The following is a 27,465-nucleotide window of genomic DNA, read 5'->3' as shown; positions in this document are numbered from 1 at the left end:
TTTATTCCGGAATCACACAGTGACATATTTTTATTCACTGACTTTAAGACTGGTCAGGCTTCAAGGGCAGTGCACGTTCTGGGCCAAGTCAAGAGCTTAATCAAGTACTTACAGACTCTCGAGGCTCGCAGTTCCAGTTAAATCAGGAAACTCAGTAATTTGTGAGGCGCCATTCAGAGTCCTAGAAGGAGGGGTACATGAGTACTACTGGAAGAAGATTCCAGAAAGGGGTAATTTTAGCGCCATTTTCAAAGCACTTTAACTTAAAATATTCATTTGGTTTTTACAGTACCCCTGCAAGGGGGAAGCCATCCGTAAGAGAAAAACCTACAGCGTTCTTAGTTCGGGTAAATGTTGAAAAGCGGATCTTCCAACAAGCTGGATGGGGTTGTCATAGAAATGTCTGAAAGAAATCCAAACACCAATGTCTTAGTATAAAAGGTGAACGACAAACGAATACCTGTTCAAAATGTCAACAGACACATTAAATGAATTAATCTTGGTTGTACTATATTGTATAACATTCCTGATTACTTGGTAAAACACAAAAGTGTTTTAACTCATGACAAGACTTTTTCTAAAAAAGATTTTATTTATTTATTTGTCAGAGAGAGAGAGAGAGTGAGGGAGCAGGGGGAGAGGAAGGCAGAGGGAGAAGCAGACTCCCTGCTGAGCAAGGAGCCCGACGTGGGGCTCGATCCCACGACCCCGGGATCATGACCTGAGCCGAAGGCAGATGCTTAACCGGCCAAGCCACCCAGGTGCCCCATGAGGAGACTTTTGGTAAGAAATCCATACTATATAAAAATGAAAATTTCTGACAGCAAGGCAGATATAAGTGACAGTTACGAAGGAGAAAAGCAAGTGAACAGACTGTAGCTATACCTAAAAATCTTTCTCTGCCTCCAACATCTGCGGCATACCCATCAAAGTGGCAAAAAGGTAACTCAAGGTGCTTGCAACCGTATCATTCAATAAAGAAAGATGAAGTTCTATAGATTCACATGAAGGTTGGATCCTCGGGTCAGATCTTATCATAACATACACGAAGGACTCTTCAAATTATTTGAGAGGAAATTTGCTATTCTGCTTTTCTGGTAACAGTAGATTTCTAAGACATTAATTACTGCTTTAAAAGGCAAGGCATTATTAGAACTTAAATATTTTGTTTCACAGATGTTTTCAATGTGATGGTATTTGAACTGTCTGGTCAATGACGCCCTACAAATAGTTCTTAGCGGAGAAGACATCCTAGTTCACCGAAATTCAACAAATATTTATTGGTGTCCACTGTGTTCAAAGTACGAGGGTAGGTACTGTGGGAATTTACAGACGGAGTCATTAAGGAAGCCGTCGTTAAGTATCTACCACGTGCCTGACATTATTCTAGATTCTGGGAGTTTGAAGAAGATAAAAAGTCCCTGCCCTAAAGAGGCTTGGAATCAGTAGGGATAGAACAAGTAAGAAACGGCATCACACTTCCTGGTGGATAAAGCGCTTTCATGTACAAAGCTCAGTTGATCCCCTCAACAACCTTGTAAGATCCACAGCACAGACACTTAGATACTTTTAATCTTATTTTTGGAGGAGGAAACTAAGGCTCAGATACTTTGGCAAGTTCAGTACCTCCCAGAGCTTTACTTTTCTAATTTGTTAAACTGGGATAATAAATCTGAGTTGTAGGGTTTGTGTACAAATTAAAAGAGCTCATGCTTGTGTAACATCTGGCTTGGACCTGGGTTCGACTTGTCACCCAACAAGCCCAAGTCCCCTTGTGTCCTCCTGCCCTCTGCCCTCTTCCCTTGGATTAGATCGTCGATAAGAGAAAGAGCTAGGGGCGCCTGGGTGGCACAGCGGTTAAGCGTCCGCCTTCGGCTCAGGGCGTGATCCCGGCGTTCTGGGATCGAGCCCCACATCATGCTCCTCCGACATGAGCCTGCTTCCTCCTCTCCCACTCCCCCTGCTTGTGTTCCCTCTCTCGCTGGCTGTCTCTATCTTTGTTGAATGAATAAATAAATAAAATCTTAAAAAAAGAGAAAGAGCTAGAGCTAGAATATAGGTCTTATGATTAAAAATAGAGTTTTTCTCATAATATCACACTGTCCCTTATCTATATCATATGCTTGTATGTATATCATTGTGTTCACACACATATATGTACGTAGGCACACCGGGCAGATATGAATATCCATGCTTGTGTATGTCAGTTTCACAAATAAAGAGTTATAGGGTTCTCAGGAAAGAGTTTTCTTGTGAGATCAAGAAAAACTTCATGTAATGTCATTTAGACTTTCAATAAGCATCGTGAGGGGATGGACTCATCAGAGCAAAGGAAAGAAAGAGTTTTGTTCTATGATACACTTAGTCGATCTGGGTTATGGCATCGGGTAATTGAGGAGAGCTGTGGAGAACTGGTCAGGAGACGAGACAAGAGACGATCCTGAATCTCGGTATGTTCCCCAGCAGGAGGGTGACAAGAAGGACGCTGTGATCGGCAAGACGGTTGAGGTAGTGGCTAGCAGAGGCTGGTGGCAGTGGGCTTGCGAAGCAGTTATATAGAGGACGGGGACCTCGGAGGGAGAAATGGAGACTGGGTAGCCGATGGGACAGGGGAAGCATTCACAGAAACCGGGGACTGGGGTGTGCCAGGCAGTGGCAGTGACCGACGAGAGAGAGACAGGCAGAGAAACAAGGAAAGGAGAGTTTCAGGGAGAAAATAGTGAACGCCTAAGCTACTGGATAGAAGCACTAATAAATTGGGGGGGGCTGTTAGTCCTTTCTCAAGTGGTATTAGCATATCAAAAGAGCGATTAAAAAAAAACCCCAAACCCAGTCTTGTGGCTGTAAAGAAAAAGAAGCAAAGGCCAAGCAATTTGCCAACTTTTAATATGTAAATACTCTCTAATGAGGCCTAATGTTTATTGGCAATAAACTTTAAAACACTTAGTTTGCCAACATACTGTCAGACTATTTCAGAAACGATGAATGGTATTTTCTTTTTTTCCAGTTGTCAGGGCTAATTGGGATTCCAGTTCATTTGTGACAGATACTACACGGGTCCAGAAAGCCTCTTAATAAATTGGCACAGGATGAATATCTGCCAAGAAATGCCCCTACAGTCATGTTCTACAGTTGTCCTCACTCTCCTCCTGCAGATTCGAGTCCCCTCCTGCAGGACCTCAGGCCAGTACTATGCCCCCAGCCCGCCAGGTCTTTTAACGAAGAACCATTCTAACACTTGTTTCCATCTTCCTGTGCGTCTACACGTGATCGATCTTCTGTCTGTGCTAAATGTGGAACGTGTAACTAATCATATGCCGAGCAGTAATGCTATTTTGTGCTTTTATGGTATATAAACCCTCTTATACACCTTTTAGAATATATGCAACTTTCTAGATTACAACCGAACTTATAATTGTATAAATGTGACTCAGTGCTTGGGCTTGATAACAAATAGGTACAGAAAGCCAGCATAACACAGTATCCCCCCAAACGCCCACCATCAATGGAGTCTATTGCTGTAAAGGACTCCTATTTGATTATAATAATTTATAGGGGCACCTGGGTGGCGTGGTCAGTTCAGGGTCCGACTCTCAGATTCAGCTCAGGTCTGATCTCAGGGTCTTGAGAACAAACCCTGCATCAGGCTCTGCACTCAGTGTGGAGTCTGCTTGAGTTCCTCTCTCCCTCTTGCTCTGCTCCTCCCACCCCTGCACGCAATTTCTCTCACTGAAATAAATAAATCTTCAAAAAAATAATTAATATTTCTAGTATACTTGGGTTCAAGTTCTGAATGACCAGGTGACCTTGACAATGATTCTCTAAAAATCAGTTTTATTCCTTAGAAAATAGAGATAAGCAAAAGTATGTCACAAGATTATTGTGAAGTGAGACAAGGCCTCTGAAGATATGATGGCATAATGCCATGCACACTTGTAGGTTCTAGAAAAAAAGAATCTTTTATGTTATTTCAGCATTCAGCTAAAACCTGGCCAAACATCTCTACCTATGCTTCTCTGTAAAGAATCTTATATTGACAAAGACAAAACTTGGGAATATATAGGACATTCGTTTTCTTATATTTGAAAGTGTAATACGTATTACATCTCAGGATGGAATAATAGAAAAACAACCATGGCGACTTACATTGTAATAAGAGAAGGATTGCCTACAAATGCTTTCTCGGGTATTGACTTGATATTGTTGCTGTGAAATCCTCTAGAAAGAGAGGGAAACATTTTTTAAAGAAAATAACCTGTAAGGTAACATTATGTAATAGTACCCCTTCCTTGGCAATGATCAACATCTTTGCTAACCAGGGGATAAGGTTAAATTCTTCTATGCATTTTGAAGCTTATGCGCTCTCTAGGAGAAAAAGAAATCACAAAGTGTCATCCTGAAAGAGGAATAGAGAATCTGAAAATAACAGTCGTGCTTAACGGAAGGAAGCTTACAATCTAATGTTATAAAAAGAAAATCCATCTGTTAATATCCAACAGAACACCACCGTATAACGACCTGACACAGAGGGAACCATCTTTGGAGAGAGGATTATAATCACTCCTCCTGACCCCATTTGAAGCGAGAAGAAGAGAAAATTGACTTAAGCCGCTGTGAAGTAGAGATTTAAGTAATCTCCTTAGGAGGACAAGATTTCCTGAGCTGAAGGAAGGTAGTCAGTGAGTCTGTAATAACAAATGGATTCTCCTCTGCTCGTGCTGTTGTCTGAATGGTGGAGGGGCAGAGTCAATGCTCTCTGGGTCCCGTGTGGGTCCATGTGGGCCGGCGGCTGGATGAGGTGAGCGGCAGTCTTCGGGTTGCCTGACCAGAGACCATGAGGATCTCCCAGTTAAGCCACACGTGGGGGCTCCTGAGGGAGAACCCTCCTAAAGTCTTGTGCTTCCAAACAAGCCCCGTTGCCTACCTCCTTTAGCTGAGTGTCTCATTTCTCTTGGCCAAGAGAATAGGCTCTGTGTTTATTTTCCTTTCTGAGTCTTGGAACATTCCTTACGTACGTTATTCATATTTTTAGGTACAAAGGAAAGCTAATTGAATTACAGTATATAAAAGACAATGTATGCAACCTCAGAGCTGAAAGTCAGCTTTACTTTAGTAAAATCGTGGGTTTTTAAAAATTAAATATGATTCACGAACTACTTAAAGAATGTGAAATGATGTATGCAAAAACATCACGCACAGTCCGAGGCACATGCATTTTATTTCTCTAGTCCTAGACTTACATGACCTAGAAAAGTTTGTTCTTCAAAATGCTCAGCAAATAACGGAATTCCGTGACAATTTCTATAAATGTATGAAGTGTATAGATGTTGGGGGAATATAGCTTAGGAAAAGAGTATGATTTAGAGAACTATGTATATTTTTTCTCATATACATATCTTAGAGAAATCCATTCTAAATTTTAAAAAGATTATCTAATGTTTGTGGTGACAGAATAAATTAAAATATATTTCAAGTGTACTTAGCCATTATTTGTGCAAACTTTCAAAAATTTCTAGTCAGTCACACTATGTATAATAATCAAACGTATTTTAAAGTGAATTCACGAAGAAGAGAGTTCTCCCATTAAATTTGTCCTAAATACTTACAGTTCTTTAAGGTTGGAGAGTGTCCTGATGGCAGTGGGGAACTCATCGAGATTATTATAATTTAAATCCCTGAAAAGAGGTAAATAGTATTTTCAGTTTTTCATGTAAAAATTCCTATATACTACATTTACAGAGAAAATGAATATGCTATTCCAACGGGCCAGGGTCACCGACCAAAATTCTCCTTCCTTCTCTTCACGGAGAGAGATTTTCGTGGCTTGCTGACCACCATCATTCCACCAATATCTGCGTTAACGTGGTCATTAGACTGCTCGTGAGGAATGTCAGAGTCAAGTCTCAACGGCACTGAGGTATTGAAAACCAGGGAGGGGACAGAGAGCTGTGTTAATGTGCAAGTGGGAGGGACACTGGGCTGGTTTGTTGGTGGCTTGGCCAAGTAGCTCTTCACCTGAAGCTGGCTCACCTAGCTGTCAGCTGGTGTGTGGGCTCCTCCTGGCTCCTGAATCACATCTCCCCTCTTGTTCCCACCTTCACACTCTGACGCTTCCCCCTGCTTCTCAGAGTCTCGCCTGAGGGGGCATCTTGGAGAGCGGCTGCACCCCCGACTCCTGTAGAGTGCCTGGGATTCTCCCCGCCTCGGTCCGGGATGACAGACGGCCTGCTTCTGGAGGGCTGCATGCGGTACGGGGCACTCTCAGGGAGCGCCTCGGGTCTAGAGTTTCTTCAGGGTCACAAATAATGATTCAGACCAGAAGTATGTTTTCCTGGGTCTGTGAGGCAAAGCTCCACGTTACCCTTCACGCACAGAGATGGCAGGGCCAAACCATTTCAACTCATTCATTTCTCTATCTGTTATGACACAAATGGCTTTTCAATTCCATTACTCAGACTAAGTCCACCTTATATCTACGACTTCGTATGAAAAAGTAATTGCCTCCTAGTCTCGGGGAATGGCAGATTTCCCAGATGACGCAGAAAAACCTTTTGGTCAGGCAGTCAGATGTGGTTAGATCTTCCTCTATGGAGAAGAATTGCTTTTTAATTTTAAGAGAGATAATTTGACCGAGTTAAACATGAATCAGGATTCCTACTTGTCTGGCACAAACCATCCTTAAGCTATACTGCAGGCAGGAAACTCGTGTCTTGTGTGGACATAAATTTTCTTCCTGTTTGTAAATCTCTCCAGATGCTGTGTTTTGATTAAACGGAGGATTGGGTCCTTATAAATTACTTGGGTTTCTAGTGAGGGAAAGGAAGAGGTTGAGAGTAACCAATTTACTGATCCTCTGTAGCCCTGGGCAAGGCCAGGGGAGGGTGAGGCACAATGAGACTCTTATGAATTTGCCCTGAAATGTCTGACTCTATGGTATTTACATGAAATCCTGGGTCTTCATCTCAAACATGGGAAAGAAAAAAAAAAAAAAAAGAATGAAAAACTATTTACGGAAATACCCTTCAAAGCCAATGTTGTTTTTTGTTCCTCTTGTGTTGGAAAGGACTGGAAGGTGCTTTCCGTTCCTAAGATCCCAAGCCCAGCCCTGTGTAGATAAGGGAGAAGTTCTAATTTTCCCGAGCAGCTCCTAAGAATAGCTTGCTTATACCATCAAGTTGACTTCAAAGTTCTGCCTGGATAAGTTCCGCTTTGGCGTCTCCTTAGGGGGATGATTCCTCCCTTTTAAGAGGAAACACAGAGTGACGGAGTAACCCGGGAAGCAGAGCTGGGAGTGCTCGCTGACCTGAGCCACCAACAACAGATGGTCCGTCAGGAAATCGTCAGACTCAGACCTGATTAGAAGCTAAACTGACCATGTAAAAATGCTAAGCTCTGGGTGCAAATGAATAATAGCTCCAAGGCCACGGGAGAGGTGGTCTTCGCTCAGAGCCACCACTGTAGATTCAGTGGCCCTGTATGGCTTATTGTTCTTGAGTATTAAAAATATGGGGGTGAGAGAGCCACAGCTGGAACCCCACAACACTCAGGACTCCCACACCCTCATTATACCTCTCTCGCTCATCTAGGGCAGTGAAGAGCAGCTCCTCCCTTGAAACGGCTGGGGCCTGGGGAGGCCCATGAGAGCAGGAGAGCTCTTCTCGTCGTGGCTCTGGGAAAGACTCTGGGCGGTCAGCTGGCTGGACTCTATTTTTATTATAGGTACCAACTCAGATCTGAGCTCTTGACCTATTCTTTGGAAGCACTGTACGCTGGTAAACCTGGATTTCACAGTCAAACTAGAGAAGAAGCAAATCCCAGATGCTACTGCCTGGATATGTCATGTTGGTAACGTAACTTAAACCTGACTAGAGCTTACAGTGGGATGGTGACAGGGGCTCTCATAGGATGGGTGTAGGATTAAGAAACCACGTATGCCGAGTAGTGCAGTATTTGGGTAGAAACCTACCCAATAAATGGTAGCTAGTATTACTTTTTAGTTTTTCGAATCGCTTTAGTGTGAACCTTTGTTGTTTGCTAATGGGACACCTGTTCATCTCAGATTAGAGAGTCCAGCATTTGCCTGGTCGGTATCCTCCCATTGGATGGGGGGAAGGGGCAGGAGGTACGGCAGACCAGACTCATGAATAGTGAGCCTGAGTGACAGTATAGAATGGATCCCTGACACAGAGTACACATTCCTAAGCAAACAGTCGCTGCTCAGTAGAGAACATCTCATTTAGCTTATAATGATTCTAACTAATCTACCACTCTTGTTAGATGAAAATAAAATCTCAGTGTTATTAGCTGTGTGTGTGTGTGTGTGTGTGTGTGTGTGTGTGTGTGTGTGTAAAATAAAGCCATCGTAAATATCTGTTTAAAGCTCAGGCAATTAACCAAACCAAACAGCAAGTTTGACTTTAAGGCTATTTTGATTCCTTCAGAATACTCATGAAAACACTGAAGAAAGGGAAACAAATAAAAGGTCAACTCACAAAGTCTCTAGGCTGTGGAGCCCATCAAAGCATTTCTTTCCCAGGGAGTGAATTCTATTGTTATGGAGATGCCTGCAGGAGAACATTACAGACAGTCATGAAGGCACACTGCTCAGGGAAACTTCGGCACAGCATCTGATTGCATAAACCCAAGACACTGAAAGAATGTGCTAATTATATATAAGAAATGCCTTGTTTAACTTTTTTTTTTTCAAGGCTATATGACCCATCCACTCTCACCCTAGATGATTCTATACCAATGGGTTTGAGATATCAGGGAGTGTGTAATCATAGAGGCAACATGAGTGATAAAAGTAAATTTAGGTTGTTAAGCTAGCTTTCGAAGGTAGGATGCTAAGCAGATTCTGGCCATCATTGACAAAGGAAGGATGGAGGGAGGGTCCTAGTGTACTACGCACATTTTCTATTAAAGCTGCTGGCTTATAATGGCTATGTTCCCAGGGTGGGAACACAGGTTAAGAGGCAACAACAATTTTAGCCACAGAGAATGGTGATCATATTTTTTTGGCTGCCCAAGGAGGTTAGTTATCTTGACGTAGTATTAACGTGTATAATTATCATCTTTGGCTCAATGGTAATTCAGTTAAGTCAGGGCCAATGAGAACAGCTGTGTATAGAACTGAAAACTGGACCAAGTCCCAAGGGATTTTTGGAAAATGGCTTCAGGAGAAGAGGGTGAAAAAGAATAGCTGGGTCTCTGGAAATCCATTCCCTTAGGCAGAGGAAAAAATTAAAGCACACACCCATCTTCTGGTGGGTCAGTGGTATCATCGTTATATGCGTGAGTCAGTAGAGAAATCTGTCAATATCACCCGACTGAGGTTTTGTTTATTTGTTTTTGCAAAGATTTTATTTATTTATTTATTTTTATTTATTTATTTAATTTGAGAGAGAGTGAGAGAGTGAGAGCAGGTGAGCAGGGGAGGAGAAGGAGAGGGAGGGGAAAAGAGTCTCGAGCAGACTGTGTGTGGAGCTGAGTGCAGAACCAGACCTGGGGCTCGATCCCACGACCCCAAGATCTTGACCTGAGCCGAAATCAAGAGTTGGGCACTCAACAGACTGAGCCACACAGGCGCCCCAACTATGGTGTTTATTCTAATAAATCTATGTCGGTTTCATGTGAGATTTTTGTGACATTTATTGAAGATCTTGTACATGCAACACATGGGGGAAGGGGATTGAGGGGAACCTAAAAAGATGGATAGGATGCTGGCCAGCCCTCCAAGGAAGATATACTATAATACGAGAGAGATGGGTCATCAAGAAAATTGGAATAATTGAAGGCTGTGGTGGGCCTGTGGGCGGGCACGGAGCAAAGGGAGAAACAGGGCAGGAGAAGCCTTCCTCAAGGTTCCTCTGCAAACGCTTCTCCCAGCCTTTCAAGCAGCTGCTTTTTCCTTTATCAGCCTTGACTGACCATTATATTATACACATGGGGCATATAGCTACACTCTTAAAGGAGACGGATTAGTTTTCAAACGATTACTTGAGAAGCATTTTGATTTACTTAAAATAATGAAATCTAGAGCCATCGGGAAAAAAGCCACACAAATGCATGCTCTCTCTCAATGGTTTGTCCTTACTTCTCTTGCCTTGGTAGGGGTTCAAAAATATTTATTAAATAATAAGGGCATATTCCACTTTGACCTGAATTATAAATTATTATCAGAAATGAGGAATTTGTATTCGCTTCAGTCACTGGACTACCTGTACAGTCTGACGGTTGCCTGAATATACACGGGCTTCCCTATGACAGAGGTCATAGTCTATCTTCGAATGCCTCGCGGTGCTTGGCACTTTATTTATTTGACAGAGAGAGACAGCAAGAGAGGGAACACAAGCAAGGGGAGTGGGAGAGGGAGAAGCAGGCTTCTTGCTGAGCAAGGAGCCTGATCAGGACTTGATTCCAGGACCCTGGGATCATGACCTGAGCCGAAGGCAGATGCTCAAAGGCTGAGCCACCCCGGGGCGCCCTTGAATGTGGCTGAATTCTTTAACACAAGTAGAACATTCGAGAGTCACGTTGGGGAGGAGCTCGGGGGTTTTCCTCCCTGAAAATGTCCCTATTCAAGGTTTGAAGGGCCAGCACTTGAAGGCCAGCAACGTCCTGCAGTGAAAATTTAGAAAGTGTAAAGAGAGAGAAAATCAAACTTACAGAACTACCAAGCTGGAGAGGTTTCCAAATGCATAGTCTGGTATGTGGTGTATTTTGTTCAGGGCCAAGGTCATGGCCTGCAGCGCTGATAAACTTCTGAAAGCCTGGACAGGGATTTCTGTCAAGGCGTTGTCATCTAGCCACAAGTGCCTCAGGGAATGCAGGCCACTGAAACAGCTGGGCGGCACGTAGCTGATGTGGTTGGCATCCAGCCGCCTGGGGAAGAAAGCAAACAAGGATGGTAAAGAGGGCAAAGCCCAGGCAGGAGATCAGGCCTTGCAGGAAAACTCTCGATATGCTGACAAACAGGCACGAAGCCGGGCTCAGGGCCCTCAGGGTGCCCAGGCATCCGGAACATCTTCCTCGCTCGTGAGTAGAACCATGGCTTCTTAGGTCCAGCTGGCCATTGAAATTCCACAGAGCTATGATTCCCTTCCAGGCTTGTGGGTAACACACCTCCATGCACAGAAGTGGCCTCCCCCGAAGTACGAAGCTTCAGCGTGATGATCTTTCGGTTTTCCCCTCTGGCACCCTTTCTCTTCCCCCTCACCCCAAGCCAAATACATGCCTCTTTCCTCCTTTTTTTCATTTGAGAGAGAGACAGAGAGAGAGCATGAGCAGGGGGAGGGGGAGAGGGAGAGGGACAAGCAGCCCCCCCTCAACCCCCCTCCCCCACTGTCTGCTGAGTGTGGAGTCAGTAGCGGGGCTCGATCCCAGGACCCTGGGATCATGACCTGAGCTGAAGTCAGATGCTTAACCGCCTGAGCCACCCAGGTGCCCCCACACCTTTGCTTTCTCTGGACTGTTCTGAACCTACAAAACCTACTCTTCCACCAATTTGCTCACTGAGCCCTGGGAAAAGATCTCGGTATTTGAAAGGAACTGAGTCATTTTAAAGGCTGTTAGAGATACGCCTCAGGGAGAGGAGAGGCGGCCCCTCCCTTTGTCTCAGTACAGTGCTGATAAAAAGCCTAAAAACTGCAGGCTTTCTTGCTCATCTAACCATTTGCACTGGGCAGATATTTGTTTTTCCTGACATTTTAAACAAATAATAAAATTAGCATCTTTCCCAGCTTTTGCTTCTTTCCTCCACACACCCTTTTTTTTTTTTTTTTTTGTTAAGTGGGGAAATATATCTAAATATAGGTCCGGGTTATGAGACGTTGCCACTTCGGGGCCAGCAGAGGGAGTGCAATGCACTTATTTCGCCCCGTCCCACAGAAACAGTGGCTGCAGTGACGAGGCCTGAACTGTCCTTAGTGGAAATTGCAGTTTTCCGTAAGGTGCACGAACGACAGAACCCCCAGCACCCGGCTATACTTCCAATGGCCCTCGCTCCTTTTCCAGTCTGTTCTTAAGGCTCATTTGTTTGCATTTTCAAAGCCAGGATTTAAAAAAAGAAGGGTTGCACTTTAAGAGGTCCCTGTCTGAGGAAGGATTAGAAAATCACGAGTGGATTTTGGAAAATGTTTTAGGAAGCATGGAAGACTAAACAGATGCAGGAAGTGCACCAGGGGCATGGAATCAACCCTTTCCAACCAAATGTAAACAATTTAGAAATAGAATTCTCTGCGGTCGGGCGCTAATTAATCTCTTTGGAAAGCAGCTTTCTGGCTTTTGGTCACAGTATGTCACTTCACCTGTCCTCCGGCTCCTACTTCTAGTGACTGAATGGGGACAAGTGATGCCTTCAAGGCCCAGGACCAGGTTTTGATAATAACTGAGATAAGGTCACTTGGAACGAATTTTAGGAGTTTGGTGTCTGAGCCACTCACAATTAAATGTCCAGCAGGGCGACAATTTTTGTAGGCAGCAGAAACACAGATTGGGACTATCTCAAGGTTCTGTCAATCAACGGAACCGGCAATGCTTAGGAAAGCTCGGCGCTGCCTCTTTCCTGCTGTGCCAGTGATCCCACGTTCGGCCCAGGTTCCAATGCGGTGTAACTTCATCAGGGGCGAGGAGCTCATGGTTTTCCCGTGACCAGAAGTGAAGCCCGTGCATCAACTCTCCTTAACGACGGCACGGGTTAAAGAATGAAGACTTTATTTAAGTAATATGAACTTCCCGTTTGAGGTGACACGTTGTGTGATTAGTGCCAGTTGCTTATGTAATAAAACAACATGGGGGTTCTAAGGGTCCTGAAGATGACTCATCCTCAACGGTACACACGCTGGAGCCCGTGTACAGAAGAGGCTCTCTCAGCACTGAGGCCGACGCTCGTCTTCTTTGATAGCTAAGTTCCCGCTAATGTCACTGCTGGGTCTTGAAGTGACCTTGGTCTGTTTTCAATGTTAATAAATCCATTTCTCTGGATAAATGAATTTATGAAAAAAAGTAATTTATGATTTATGATTCCGGAATCACTTTTTTTTTGTCCTGGAAAAAAGAAGGTAACCTGCCCTCCACACAATTTGCTGTCTGAAGTGAAATGAGTAAGACAGGGCACTTCTGCACAGTCCTATCACTTCCTACCCTAATACCCCAGACCCCACGCTTGGGTATCCTGAGCGCGGCACTAAAACGCGTCTCTGCCTCAATGGTTCCCTCATCTAAGAAGCTCCTGATAAACCGGACTCGCTCTAAACGCAGTATTCTTTAGTCCACGTCCACCTGCCTCAGTGGTCCAAACCTAACTCAGAGAGTGGAATATTGTTCACAGTCAGAGGCTTTATCTGACTTAATCTTAACAGAATATCGGAAGGCTAAACCGGAGGATGGAAGTAATTATCCAGCAACTCGGACAGGTGGCTCCCACAGAACAAGGTTAAGACTGTGGACAAAGCAGCTGGCAGGGGACAAGTTGTGCCTATTCAGTGAGTAAACAAAGAGCTCATATTGTGTCAATCCAGTCTTTTGGGGCAGCTGGGCATTTTCTACTCACAGGCTTGGAAAAGGCAATATTTAAGTAGTGGTGTGTAAGAAAAACATCACTACAGCGTACACACATGAAAATGCGGTTCTAGGGGCGCCTGGGTGGCGCAGTCGTTAAGCATCTGCCTTCGGCTCAGGGCGTGATCCCGGCGTTATGGGATCGAGCCCCACATCAGGCTCCTCCACTGGGAGCCTGCTTCTTCCTCTCCCACTCGCCCTGCCTGTGTTCCCTCTCTCGCTGGCTGTTTCTCTCTGTCAAATTAATAAATAAAATCTTAAAAAAAAAAAAAAAAGAAAATGCGGTTCTAGAATATTATCAGGGACAACAAAAATAACCACGTTATGTGGTTCCACTTTTTTAACTGTTTGTTATCATTTCTATTTCATACCAAGTCACAAAGGGTGCGTGCCCATGCTTGTGCACACGTGTACGTGTGCGCGTGTGTGTAGGCAGCTTAGAATCTGAATTAGTGCAGAGATTTGGGACGAGAAATGTCAGGTCCAAGTCAGTATATAGTAGCTGTGTGACCATGGCCAAGTCAACAGACCTCAGCCTTCACACCTGTAAAATGGGGGTAACACTTCTCTATTTTATAAGATTGTTTTACGATACGATTAAAGGAATGAATATAACAAACTATAAATCACCTTCATGATTTAAAATTATTATTACTTGAGGCTGGTTAACAGTTTGTATTTTTGTTTTTTTTGACTTTCAGAAAAAAAGAAGTAAACTCAAACTTCGCCTGAGTCAAAAGTTGGCTAAAAGGAGTACTACGTTGTCGGTGAATTGTGGTTCTGAAAAATGCTACTTCTTCCATCCCTCACGACAGAAATAACTAAGAGGTGCCTGCAGTTAGACTGACCAGAAGTTACCCTTCCTTTTCAGCCTTCAGCATCACAATTACATGAATGTGCCTGCATGTGCGCGTCTAGGATCCCGAAAAGTTTGTTCCCGATACATTACTGAATAGAACGTCTTGTCTTTATTCCGAAGGCAAAGGAGAAGCAGTGACATGGGACAGACAGCACATTCGCAGAGACAATTCCTACCGGTGACCTTGGCATGTAAGCGTCTAACCCTAACGTGGCAGAAGTAGCACAAAACCTGCACACTGTCAGGGGGAGCAAAATAAACCACTAACAATGGGAGTGGCGCCCTCGCCTTTTAGATACTAAACCTCTTAATTATGATCTTGAAAGGCATTCTGCAAAGTAATCACCATATAGAAAATGGCGCCCATCTTATGCTCCTTCCGTGACTTGTAACTTAGAGCAAACTGACAGAGATTTTACCCTACTTTCTAGGTCATACACCACTTACATCATGGGCAGAGGGTAACTGAAAAGTGCACTTAATTAGAAAAAGTAAGACACACTGAGTCAAGAGTCTGTCAGTTATTAATTCTGAGATTTGGAGGCACATGAATTAATTTCTATGAGGGTCCATTCTCATATCTGTAAAACAGAATCGTATCACAGAATTGCTATGGGAATTAAATGAGAAAACACATCTGCAAGTGTCTTGTGAACAGTAAAGCACTCTACAAATGATAGGTGTTATTACTTGAGAAAAATCCTCACATTTAGGAAGTGATATCATTCCTCTCCCTGCCCCTGATGAAAGTTTCTTTAATTTTTCCTGAGGGTCCTTAGCCCTTTGTAATTTCAAATCTCTCTAACAGAGATTGACATTTTTTGAGGGGGTCATATGGGCTGGCAGGACTGCTGACTTTCTCCTCACCGTAATCCTTCATATGTAAGTACAGTAGCTACCGGGAGTGTTTAGGCCAGCAAAGGTCCAAAAAGGCCCCAAAGGCTAACATGGCTGAGGAAAACTATGACATCACCTGGTGCAAGAAGCGAATTTTCATCAAGTAGGAGTCTGGGCCATGTTACCTCGAGGACTACCACCGATGAGAAATGGTTCTGTCATGACTTTGGGGCATATGCTGAAATAAGTCCCTCTCAGGAGGGAGAGCTTGAGGTTGGAGGACTGCATAATTACGGAAGGGATTCTGCTGCACAAAGTGCTTGGCCAACGGGACTATCCCTCATGGACCTGGGGATGTCTCTCCTCACCACTGGAAACTTGTCAGGGCCATCCAGGTCACCCTGACAGGCTTCGATACTTTTGAGTATCCAAGGTACGCACCTAGAGTCTGGATAGCTACGCTCAGAAGATTTCTGGGTTATCCACCTACCAGCCATGTCCCATTCTCCTCCAAATCACCTTCAAAATCTGCATCAAATTGTTTCTCTGGGCTGGGTACCCTGATAATAGCTGTGCTGTAGAAAGCTCTCTCTGATAGCAACGTGCAGAGGGACTGGTGGGAAAGTAAGTGACCAGGGCAGCTGCAGTCAGGAGGGTGAGAAAAGACGAGACCCTGAAACAAGTGTGGAAATGGACAGGAAGGCCCCATATGAGGATTGCTAAATAAGTGGGCCCGACAGAAGGTGGTAACTTGTCAGCTCTGGCCACAGCGGGGAGGCAAGGAAGCGACGGTGGCTCCAGGTTCCATCCTGGGCGACTGGGCAGATGGGGACCATGCAAGAGCGGGGATGAATGTTACCCAGTATTATGCAAACTAAAAACAAAGTAAAACTGCCTGTTCGCTGTGACTGCAGTTCTGCAATATCAGTGTGTCCTTTGTGATGAGGACGTAGATGGTAACAGGCAAAAACAATCAATCTTTTATGTCAGGCAATGGCAAAAAACCAAATAAGACAAACAATCTCCCCAAAACTTAGAAAGCTCATTTTCTTACCTCCTGTCTAAAGATTTTTTCCGTAATACTTTCATGTGTAAAAGCTTAATTTTACATGTTTTCTCTTTTAGCAGAAACATTTTGCCAATCTGTTCCATACTCCTGAAAGGAATTTTTGATTTATAATGGCATTATTGCAGGGATTAGAGAAGCTATGAGATCATTCTTGCTATTGTTTTTCCAGAAAAAGGCCCTTTACATATATCTCATATATGATACCTTGCCAATGTATCACACAGACTTGTATCTTTGTTTGAGAATGTCTTTGATAAGCCATTCACTACAAGGAAGAAAGCGTTAGTCAAAAGATAAGCCATAGATCTTGGCTAATTCCCTATCTGAGATGACCGTAATGATGTCAATTATTAACATAGATGACTTGAGAAAAAAAAAGTCAAAGGTGTGAAGAATGTTGCAGCTGCAGGTATAATATAATTTATGGGGATTCTTTCAGTAAACAGCATTACGAAGCATAGCATTTTCATCGCTGACATTTCTGTTTTATATTTGGATGAGCATTTTTTCTTTATAAGTTTTAAAGAAATGACCAACTCGCTTGTACATAGACCTATACATCTTGTAAGACCATTTTGAACAACTCATGAAGAGTCAAAAGAGCACCATCCTTTAGTTCATTTATAAAACTTTGAAAAATGAAAGCATATTCAATTATTATCTTGCTTTGGCTGTGAAATGAAAACCACGTCCTTCCAAGCTTGTATGTAATACAGTTTGACAAGGTATCCGAAGCACTTGTTAAGGTGACATTTGACTGCTTGGCAATTGCATTGCACTGGAAGCAGGGGATCACTGGAAATGGAATTTCTCAGATTATAATAATACTATTGGGACAGAATTTAATCTATATGCATTCTTTTTTTTTTTTTTAAAGATTTTATTTATTCATTCGACAGAGAGAGAGACAGCCAGCGAGAGAGGGAACACAAGCAGGGAGTGGGAGAGGAAGAAGCAGGCTCCCAATGGAGCAGGGAGCCTGATGTGGGGCTCAATCCCAGAACGCCGGGATCACTCCCTGAGCCGAAGGCAGACGCTTAACAACTGAGCCACCCAGGCGCCCCTATATGCATTCTTATAGATTGGATTCAGGCTGATTTACAGGAATTCTTCATAATCATATGAGTCATTTTTATGGTTATTATTGTTATTTAATGTTTATGGAGTGGCCACAGTGTGGGATTCTACCTTTTAACGAAACGTCCCATCCATATGCTAGGAAGACATGAAGCGTATGAATTCATCTAAGCAGCGTGATTGTTTACATGAGAATTTCTGCTTCTACCTTTCTGTTCTCCATCTTATTCATTGGTAAACTTCATGTAAACCAGGAGGAAGAATTATTGCCTTAAACTTACCTCTGAAAAGGTAACACAGTTTTTTCATCTCTGCAGAGTGGGGAGAGATGAAGTCTACAGGCTCGCCGAAGAACAGTAATTCAGAGCCTAGTCAGTGGGCTTGACTAACAGCTACATGAACGAAACCTCTGTCCCTCCAGCATCATTGGAGAGTGCAAGACTTCAGTGAGAAATGTATTTTAAAATCAATTTACATGACATCACTCAGTTTCTCAGAGGTCATTGCTGCTGTGAATTTTGTAACAGGGAGATGAGTAACATAAGCATTGACTTCTTCAGTTTCATTTTTCTCCATAGAAAACAAAGGGTTTTTTTTTTTTTTTTTTTTGTGGCCAAAAGCACCATTTGTGCCCCAAGTACCATCAGGGTTTGAAATCTGGGGCTCATTTTTTGAATCTTCCATAGCCTTCCAGCCAATCATTCACCAAGTCCGCTCTACTTATCTTTATCTCCAAAACTCTCCACTTCCACTGTCTAGTTAAGCCTCTTATCTCTTAACACCTGCATTACTGCAACAGTCTGTGAGCTGGTCCTTTTGCCTTTGATCTCTTATCTCTTCAATTAATCCTGTAGACTGCTGCCAGATTAATCTCCCTCCAACTGCGCTCTATGGCATTCCCCTGGTAGGAATCCATGGTTCTGCTACATTACCGTCCCTTCAAACCCAAACTTCCCATCTGATACTCAAAGTTCACCATCCACCTTATCTAGCCACACTTTTCTCTTATTTCTCGGTCCCAGTCAAGCTGTCTCTTCTTAGCTCCTTCCCACAGGACTTCTGGGCCTTGCCTTCACGAGCATCTCCTACTTCCTGCCTGAATCTCATCAGCCCTACAGGACAGCATTATGGTTCTTCCCCGAACCCTACTCCTTTTAAGAAAAATATATATTATTGCGGTAATAGTTGACATAAAATGCTATATTAGTTTCGGGTGTACGACATAGTGATTCAACAGTTCTACACATGACTCAATGCTCACCACCGTAAGTTGTAGTCACCATCTGTCACCATACCACGTTATTACAATATTACTGATTACATTTCCTACACTGTACTTTTCACCTCCGTGACTTATTTATTTTATAACTGGAAATTTGTCCCTCTTAATCCCTTTCACTTATTTTGCCCATCCCCACCCCCACCAACCCCCTCGACCATCTGGCAACCACCAGTGTGCCCTGAACTCTTGAATTCTTAGAGCGAGAGTCCTCAGCTAAGACAATGGAAAACTAAATCTTGCAGACAGATTGACTCCAAAATCCCTGAAGAAACCATTGGGGTCCAACTCTCAGCTCAGGAAGGGCTGGTGGAAAAAGCCAGGCACAGAGAAAAGAGTGTGGAGCCAGGGAGATCAGTGAATATGGGCTACAGTCAAACTGGGGAGATTAGCTGATCCCGAGCAGATGTCAGTAAATTGAATAACTATTTCTTGGGTGTGTTTTCTGCAGGTCTTGCTCCTGGTGCTGGAGAGCTAACAAAGCTAGCAGCAAACCAGGTAGACATGGAGACTGTTTCCTGAACATGTTGAGCCAGCATTTACGGAGCATGTTTTCTAAAGTGTAGTCAGACAATCAAATTGTTACAGTGAGGTGTCAGGCGAAGGGAAATGTATGGTGGGAGGACCTAACCTAAATTCTACTTTTCTTTGAGATCCAACTCTAGATTTCAAGCTGTCTATGTGACATTTCTTAGTTGTTCCTCCACAAACACACACGTTCAAGACCAAACTCATTATGTCCCCCCCTATTTTCCCCAATTGTAGCCCTCTATCTTGTCTCAGTGATGGGTTTCATTAAGCACACGGTTATAGAAACCAGAAATGAAGGAATCATCCTTGACACCTCCTCCTCCTCCTTTCGTCATCACCAATTCATTACCAAATACCGGTAACTTCATCTAAAGATTTCTCAAATCCATTTCCCTTTCACCATCTCCACTGACCCAATCCTGACAAAGCTCTCCTTTCCCTCCTAGACTGTTCCAGTAACACAGATCAGATCATGCCCTTTCCTGCCTAAACGCCTCCAGTGGATTCCCACTGCTTTTACAATGAAGACTAAAATCCTTGGCATGTCTCAAATGGCTTTCAAGGTGCCTGACCCCACCTGCCTTGCTAAACTCCTCTTGTACTTCTTCCACCTCACTCTCTCTTCCTGCTTCAGCCTCACGGACCTTGCTTCTGTTCCCTGATGTACTAATCCCCTGCATCTCTCCCCTATCCACTACAAGGTGGTGCAACATACTTTCCTCGTCTGGAATGTTCTTCCCTCTTGTCTTTGTCTAATCAACTTTCACCTTTGCAATAGGGACAAGACACCCTTTTCTTACATAGTTTCCTTATCAAGAAAGTGGAGACAAATTCTAGCTCACAGGTAATGAGGGAACAGACAACCGAATGCATAGGGAAACACTACAAAAAGGTTGACTGGCCCACTCTTTAATAATACTGTTCTCATCCCTTCTTCAACTTATTTACTTCTGTCCTGCAGCGTTACTAGTTTCTTTCTCTTTGTAAACCCTCACAACATAGGTCTAGAGGGAAGGTGGGGTTCTGTCAGGCTCCTTTCCCTCACATTACTGCACCTGCTGTGTGCCCATTCTCAGCTGTGGATTTTGGAGGGGGGCAAGATAGCGTGGTGGTAAAATGGGCAGATTTTGGAGCTAAAAAGACCAGAGCTCTTCTCCCAGACTCACCCCTAGCCTGACTGACTCCATTACTAGCCATATGACCTTGAGGAGGTCATCGAACCTCTTTGAGCTTTTTGCCTCCTCCTCACTGAAGAAAGGATCATCTCAGCCTCGGGAGGCTGCTTTGAAGATGCGGGGAACTTTCTAGGTAAAAGCACTTCATAAATAGCAGGGGCTGCTGCTTTTATAACCACAGGCGTTTGAACACCGTGGGTGTTTCTGATTTCGTCCTGGCAGTGTTCCCATGCTTTACTGCTTCTTCATGTGCCTTTTTACAACTCCTTCCAGACATCACCTGCCCCGAAGAGGGGGAAATGTTTTGCTCCCTTCACAATGAACCTTCCCATTGGTGTCATCCCTTTAGCTTCTCCAAAGAGTTTAACCTACTTTCCAAAGGGAACCTTCATTTCTCATCACAAGACTGAGAAAAGTGGTATTTGACTTCTCAGGGACAACATCTATGTTCTTGCTTATTTATCTACCTGATAGGACTGTCCCTATATGGGGTTTGATCAGGGCGCTGGCGAATAACCTGCTGTAAGAAACCCTCGTGCAGGGGTCTGGCATTAAGTATTCACGTTCTCTTTCATATACGATTCTGAGGACTGTGCTCTGACTTGCTATAAACATTGCATGGGAAGGGCTTTACCTTTGAAAATAGTTTTCGTCTCCTGTTTAAATGGGGGGAGGGAGACAGGGAAAACTTGTCCTCATAACAATTCATTGGGTACCGCTTTGCACATGATTCTATGAAGTGAACTCCTACCAGGGCAACAGACAAAACACTTGGCCTCTAGACCGTCTAAGTCCACTCCCATTCCAAGACATACTTGATATGCTGGCACTTGGTGAAAAAACATGTTAAACCAAATTTTTATTTATCGAACATGCATTTTTATTGTGTAAGCTTGTAATTTCTCTTTCCGGAGACTCTTTTAGTGAAAGGAATAACGTCACTAATACTAAAACCATTGTGTTTTTTTTTTTTAACCCCTTTGATCTTTTAAACTTATCCTCTTGGTTACCTCACTCTGCTTTCTTTTTGTCTGCTTACACCACCTTGTCTTTTGTTACTTCCTTCCCATTCTTTGTCTAGGGTCTGAAACCAAATAGGCTCCTGGATATTAGAGGGAGAAAACTGGCTGGTTCTAGGCTTGCCTGACTTTCCGCTCAGCACAGTGAGTCCTGCCTATTCCTCCTCATCTTCCTCTCGCTTACTCTCTTTTAGGACTGTTATCAGCAAAACCCCACAATGAATGAAGCTACTAACATTTCCCAGGGTTCAGGGGTGGAGTCCGCAGCCCTGACGCTGAGATCACAAGATGCGCGGGCAGATCCTGTTCCAGGCAGGAGTTTTATGTTCTTCTTCGGTTTTAAAACAATGTCTTTTACTCTGAAGATGAACATCAGCTGATTGGAGAATAGAGACAACACTAAAGATACGTCTAATTCTCTTATTTTCTATGTACCAACCCAATTGGTTTCTCTAGTGCAAACTTGGAATGAAAACTGACATGTATTCAATAATACTGGACAAACATGAATACATCATTCTCTTTGATCACCTTGGACTTCACTGATAACAGTGAGATGACTGAACGTCATTAACGACTGTCCACAAATGAAGCAGTGATTTTTTTTTCCAGAGACCGATTTCTTAACTACAAACACAAAGGTGTGAGGGCATGGGAGGGTTAAGTTTCCAGTCTCCATCAAATCACTGTAATCTGAACCCGGTCCTCAAATGACTATTATGCCAAAAGTTTCTTGGTGAAATACAACTCATTGTGAATTCTGATTACATTTCCTATTCCCTTCCAAAAAAACAGAAAGGAAATTAAGTTATATTTGATTACATTACAAAAAAGCCAACTGGTGTCTGGGCAGTCATTACCGTGTCAGGAGCAAATGGACACATTGTACAGGGGCAGGCTCTGGGCTACCGGGCTCTGGCACACGGGCTTGACCTCTTGCTCTTTATGTAAGCGACTTGTAAGCATCAGGAGAGGGTTACAAGAACACAAATGTGCCTATTTAATGTGCTTTCATTACGAACAAAGCCAAATAACTTTTGTTTATATAAAATAAATGAAAATTACATCTCTTGAAACAAGAGTCCAATTCGTTCCTTGCTCACAGCAATGTTACCAATTTTAGCCTATCAAGTTTCTTAAACTATAGTCAATGCAGCCAAATCAATACGGTGGTGCAAAGTATACCTAAGATCGATTTCAGTAGTTATCAGCCACTTTTGGTTTGTAGACCACTTGCTACTGTCATAGAACAATAAAAATGTTCATTTCTCAAATGCAGTGGCCACACCAATCCCCTGAGGGTTTTGTTAAAATGAAGGTTTTGATTAAGTGAGACAGAGATGAGGCCCAGCGCTCCGGAGGTCTCAGGGGTGCCGGTGCTGGGATGAACACATTTGGTTCGCAGGGTAACACACAGCGTGTGGTCTCCTAACTTTATTGGCCCCAGACTGTCCATAGAATTAATAGGCAGAAGTGAGCTATTTCAATTAAACACAAACAATGCAACCACTGACTCTTATTTCATATTCTAAGGACATTATGAGTTCATCCTGGAATGCAAAGTTTGGATCTTATGATTTCAGGTTTGAAAATGGTTCAGGAGAGTATCTGCCCAACACCTGCAGGAATGCTGCAGGACACTGGTCTTCCCAATTCTCATTTAAAAAGCACTTCATGTTATAATCGAACCAGTTAGAAAACACTCGGAGAGTGAAGCCTCAGGCTTCGGGCCTCTCCGGATGATTCTTCTTTGCATTCAGGGTTGAGAAGCCCCCCTTGGAAATGACAAGGCCGGGCAGGCACAGGGCTGATGCGCTCACGGCTCCCGTGGAATGCCGAGCGCCGCTTAGAGCGCAAATGTATAACACAAAGAAAAGAACCAAGTGAAGAGAAATCGAGTGACTTCCGGAGAGAGAAAAAAGAGGAACCGTGAGCAGAAGGGCTGAAGGACAGGCTAAGGGCTTGACTGCAGTGCAAGAAGAGCCTCGGGACTGAGTGGAGGCCTGCCGGGTGCGGGCAGCGTGGAGAAGACAGGTGTCAATCTCTTTGTTATTCACATCTACACGAAGCAGCTCGAAGGGAAATGAATGGAGAGTGGATAGGAAATGTATGTGTGTAATGACCACTCCTCTCAAAACTAATGCTTTCGTTTTTGGATCCGCTTAATGGAAACAGGAGAGGTACTATTAAGCACCTTGAATCTGGGACAACAGTAAAACTTTAGAAGGGCTCGCTGTGGCCCCAACCTGCAAACCCGGTCGGGGGGCCCCTTCAGCTGGTACAATACAGTGTCTGTGTGGTTGGTGGCGCAGTCTATGTTCATGATACTTTCTGCCAAATCTTCATTCTGGTGTTGAAGCAGCACAGAGGATGTGAGACGATGTGGCGTGATAGCACGCACTGCCAACAATCAGCACCTCGCACGGGTCCGTCTGTGCTCCGGGCAAAGGGACCGCTGGACAAACATTACACAGCCGGCCGATAAAATTCAGCGAGCACTGGGGGCCGAGTGTCTATCTCGATGACATAACCATCGTAACAGAAAGTTAACCCTTGGCTTTTTCACAGGGGACGCATACTTATAAGGTTTCAAAGACAATTGTTTTTTGTGAATCAGAAACCATAATGCAAGAGACACCTGGTGAACAGTAAATATCGAGAAGGTAAGAAACCAAATCTGAACACCTTTATCAGACAGGCACCACCCAGTTTGCGTGAACAAAAGATTCATGGTTTTCTCTTTCTCTAGAGTTCACTTCTGTGTGTTCTGTTTGTGATCTTCTTTCAGCTGATAGTGGCTTTTGGTTACAAACTCTTATCCTTGTATCTTCTGCCTCACAGCTGTTTAAAGTTCCCATTGGCCACTGCCATTATCTCGTTTTTCAGTGCAGCCCCCAGACCCTGTGCCCTTACACAGACAGCCCCACTTGAGAGCGCCTGGCCTCTCTGACTGCTTCTTTCCTTCAGGAAAACGCTGGTGCAACAAAGGGGGAGTGATACTGTGATGGCTTTAGGGAGCCCCTCAAAATGCAACAGACCTGTCCCAGGCCACAAAGGGGCCCTTGTGGGCTTGTTTATCTATAGGCCCGTGAAAACCTAGGAAGTCACTTTGTTTGACTGGACTAAAAAGCTTAAAATGGTCTCAAGCACAGATTTGCTTTCATTGGGGAAAAAAAAGATCAAAGGAGGAAAGTATCATCTTCAATCTCACATTCCTCCTTCTCTTGTATCACCTCAGTAAAAGGCATTAAGCAAACTATATGTAATTATTAACTGATGGATTCCTTTTTTCTTTCTTTCCTTTTTTTGAGAGGGAGAAGGGGAGGGGCAGAGGGAGAAGGAGAGAGAGAGAGAGTCTTAACCAGACTCCCCTCTGAGGGTGGAGCCCGACATAGGGCTCGATGTCACAACCCTGAGATCGTGACCTGAGCCAAAATCAAGAGTTGGATGCTCGACCAACTGAGCCACCCAGGCGCCCCAATTATTAACCGATGGATTCTTTATAATACTTTTCAGCGAGAGTCTGCAATATTTATTTGGCCTTTTTATGCATCTATCTCCCTCATCATTCTAGACCAGAAACCAGTATTTTGTTTGACAGATGAGGACTTCTGGTTTAAGTAAGATAAAAGGAGATATTACACACGCATGTACTGGAAATCACGCAATATATTGTAAACCCTTATACATTCCGATGAGATGAAGATTTACTAACCAACGGCTCGTGGCATAGTCTTGCCAAATAGTCACTGTAAACAATTGCCTACACCTTACACTCCAAGCTCTAAAACACCCAGCTTTTTGTGAGAAATAACTAATTTTTATTTACTCAGAGATTCTAAATCAACGAAGAGTGGAAACTCCTGACAGGAAACTTGTGTGTTCAGAATAAGGAATAATAACACCACCCCTACGTTATGTCTGTGGGTATGTCTGTGTGTGAATCCGAGGTATGTGTGAGTGTGTCTGTGGGATTGTCTGTGAGTATGTTTGTATGTCTGTGTGTGGCGATGGGGAGTTGTGCCGTAAGGCTTTAAGACATACCGTTAGATCTTAGTTGACGGATAGGAGGACCCCTGATAAACACACAGAACTTTAAAATTTAAATCTTTATTGGACCCAGCAAATATTTTACTACAAGGCAGTTCAGATCATCTAAAAACAGAATAAATTGAAAATGCCAAGATGTCTAGATTGTGACACTCCTTTTTCTAGATAAAAGGAGAAAGCATTATTTCTGATTTGAGCCCCGGAACTAAAATATTATAGGGGAAGGCAGGGCAAGATCCTGGATGTTCTGTCCTGTGATACCAGCATATCGAAGAGGCTTTTCACTGCAGGTGCTGTGACTGAGTGCCTGACCCGAAACTCCAAACTCCAACACTGGGCCCTCCCACACATATTGTTTAATGAGGATTGGAAGGATTGTTGCTCTAACGAAAAGTCTCATTTGCAACTTATTTAGGTATGGTCCCCCAACGAAGGAGTTTATTAAAATGGTCATTTGGACATTTCAGTGCTCCTTCCCACACTGATCCTGAGAACATTCGCGACTGATACTTACAGGGACTGAAGGCTTCGCAAATTCTGCAGAGCTTCCGTCGGTACCTGTCTTAGGTGGTTATTCTGCAGCATACTGCGCATGAAAACAAACGAAGAAAAACGTTAAAGAAGGTCCACAATAATTAATAATAACTGGCCATAGCAGTGTCAGGCACCGTTCTAGGCGTCAGGGAAACAGAGCGTCAGACCAAGTCTTGGCCCTTGGGGAGCTTAAGTTCCTGTGTGGACTGAAAGACAATGAAAAATTAATGGATGCTTCCATAACATCGGACAAGTGATGGGTACTATGAATAAAAAACAAAACATGGATTTGGGTTGGATGGCCACAAGAGGTGAGATTTTTATTTTAAAGGTGGTCAGGGAAGATACTTGAGTGGAAAGCAGAATGGAGTCATGGAGCAAATCCTGTGAACGTCTGCAAAGAATTTCTGAGAAGAGGGAGGAGTATATGCAAAGGCCCAGAGGCTGGAGCTTGTTTGCCCCATTCAAGGAGCAGCAAAGGATCACTTGTGAGGAGGAGTGAGCGAGAGCAAGAGGCTGGGAGAAACTGAGGCCATCTCACTTGCCACAGGCCACAGTGAGGCTTTAAGTGTGATGAGAAACTCTTGTTGAAGGGTTTATGTAGGGAATAATATGATCTTATCTATGTTTTTTTCCTTTTTTAAAATTTGAGTATAGTTGACATACAATGTAACATTAGTTTCAGGTGTACAAGTTTCTACATTATGCTATGTTCATCACAAGTGTAGCGACCCTCTGTCCCCGTACGTCACTGTTACAATATCACTGACTGTATTCCTTACGCTCTGCTTTCATTCCTGCAACTTATTCATCCCACTACTGGAAGCCAGTACCTCCTACTCCCCTTCACTGGCTTTGCTTACCATCTCCACCCACCACCCGCCTCTGGCAGTCATCAGTTTGTCCTCTGTATTCACAGGTCTGATTCTGCTTTTTGTTTGTTTATTCATTTTTTTCAGATTCCACTTATGAGTGGAATCATGTGGTATTTGTCTTTGTCAGTCTGATTTATTTCACTTAGCATAATACTCTCTAAGTCTATCTATGGGGTCTCAAATGGCACGATCTCATCTTTTTCACGGCTGCATAATATTCTCTCCCTTCCTTCCTCCCTCCCTCCCTCCCTCCCTCTCTCTCTCTCTCTCTCACACACACACACACACACACACACACACTCCTTATCCATTCATCTATTGATGGACACTTGGGTTGCTTTCATATCTTGGCTATTGTAAATAATGCTGCAATAGAGACAGGGGTGCATATATCTTTTCAAATTAGTGTTTTTGTTTTCTTTGGGTGAATACCCAATAGTGGAATTATTGGAACATGTGGTATTTCTGTTTTTAATTTCTGAGGAACCTCCATACTGTTTTCCCCAGAGGCTGTTCCGATTGACTACCCCACCAACAGTGTACAAGTGTTCCCCTTTCTCCACATCCTCACCAACACTTGTTTTATTTATGTTTTTAAAG

The 27,465-nt window shown here is 43.5% G+C and overlaps 1 protein-coding gene across 1 annotated transcript in view; it reads right to left on the bottom strand.

Moving 5' to 3' along the window:
* The window catches only part of LGR5 (leucine rich repeat containing G protein-coupled receptor 5), a 123,450-nt gene that overhangs the window by 16,379 nt on the left and 79,606 nt on the right, over nt 1-27,465 (bottom strand). The window contains exons 4-10 of the mRNA XM_008684389.2: nt 25,971-26,042; nt 10,669-10,884; nt 8,493-8,564; nt 5,607-5,675; nt 4,147-4,218; nt 332-403; nt 113-181 (exon numbers count right to left, since the gene is read on the bottom strand). Of these exons, the coding sequence (XP_008682611.2) occupies nt 113-181; nt 332-403; nt 4,147-4,218; nt 5,607-5,675; nt 8,493-8,564; nt 10,669-10,884; nt 25,971-26,042 (642 nt within the window). The remainder of the gene's footprint in view (nt 1-112; nt 182-331; nt 404-4,146; nt 4,219-5,606; nt 5,676-8,492; nt 8,565-10,668; nt 10,885-25,970; nt 26,043-27,465) is intronic.

Source organism: Ursus maritimus, unplaced genomic scaffold (assembly GCF_017311325.1).
Source record: "Ursus maritimus isolate PB19 unplaced genomic scaffold, ASM1731132v1 scaffold_21, whole genome shotgun sequence".
NCBI lineage: Eukaryota > Metazoa > Chordata > Mammalia > Carnivora > Ursidae > Ursus > Ursus maritimus.
The sequence above is the reverse complement of the archived record's forward strand: the minus strand, read 5'-3'. Positions and strand labels throughout refer to the sequence as shown.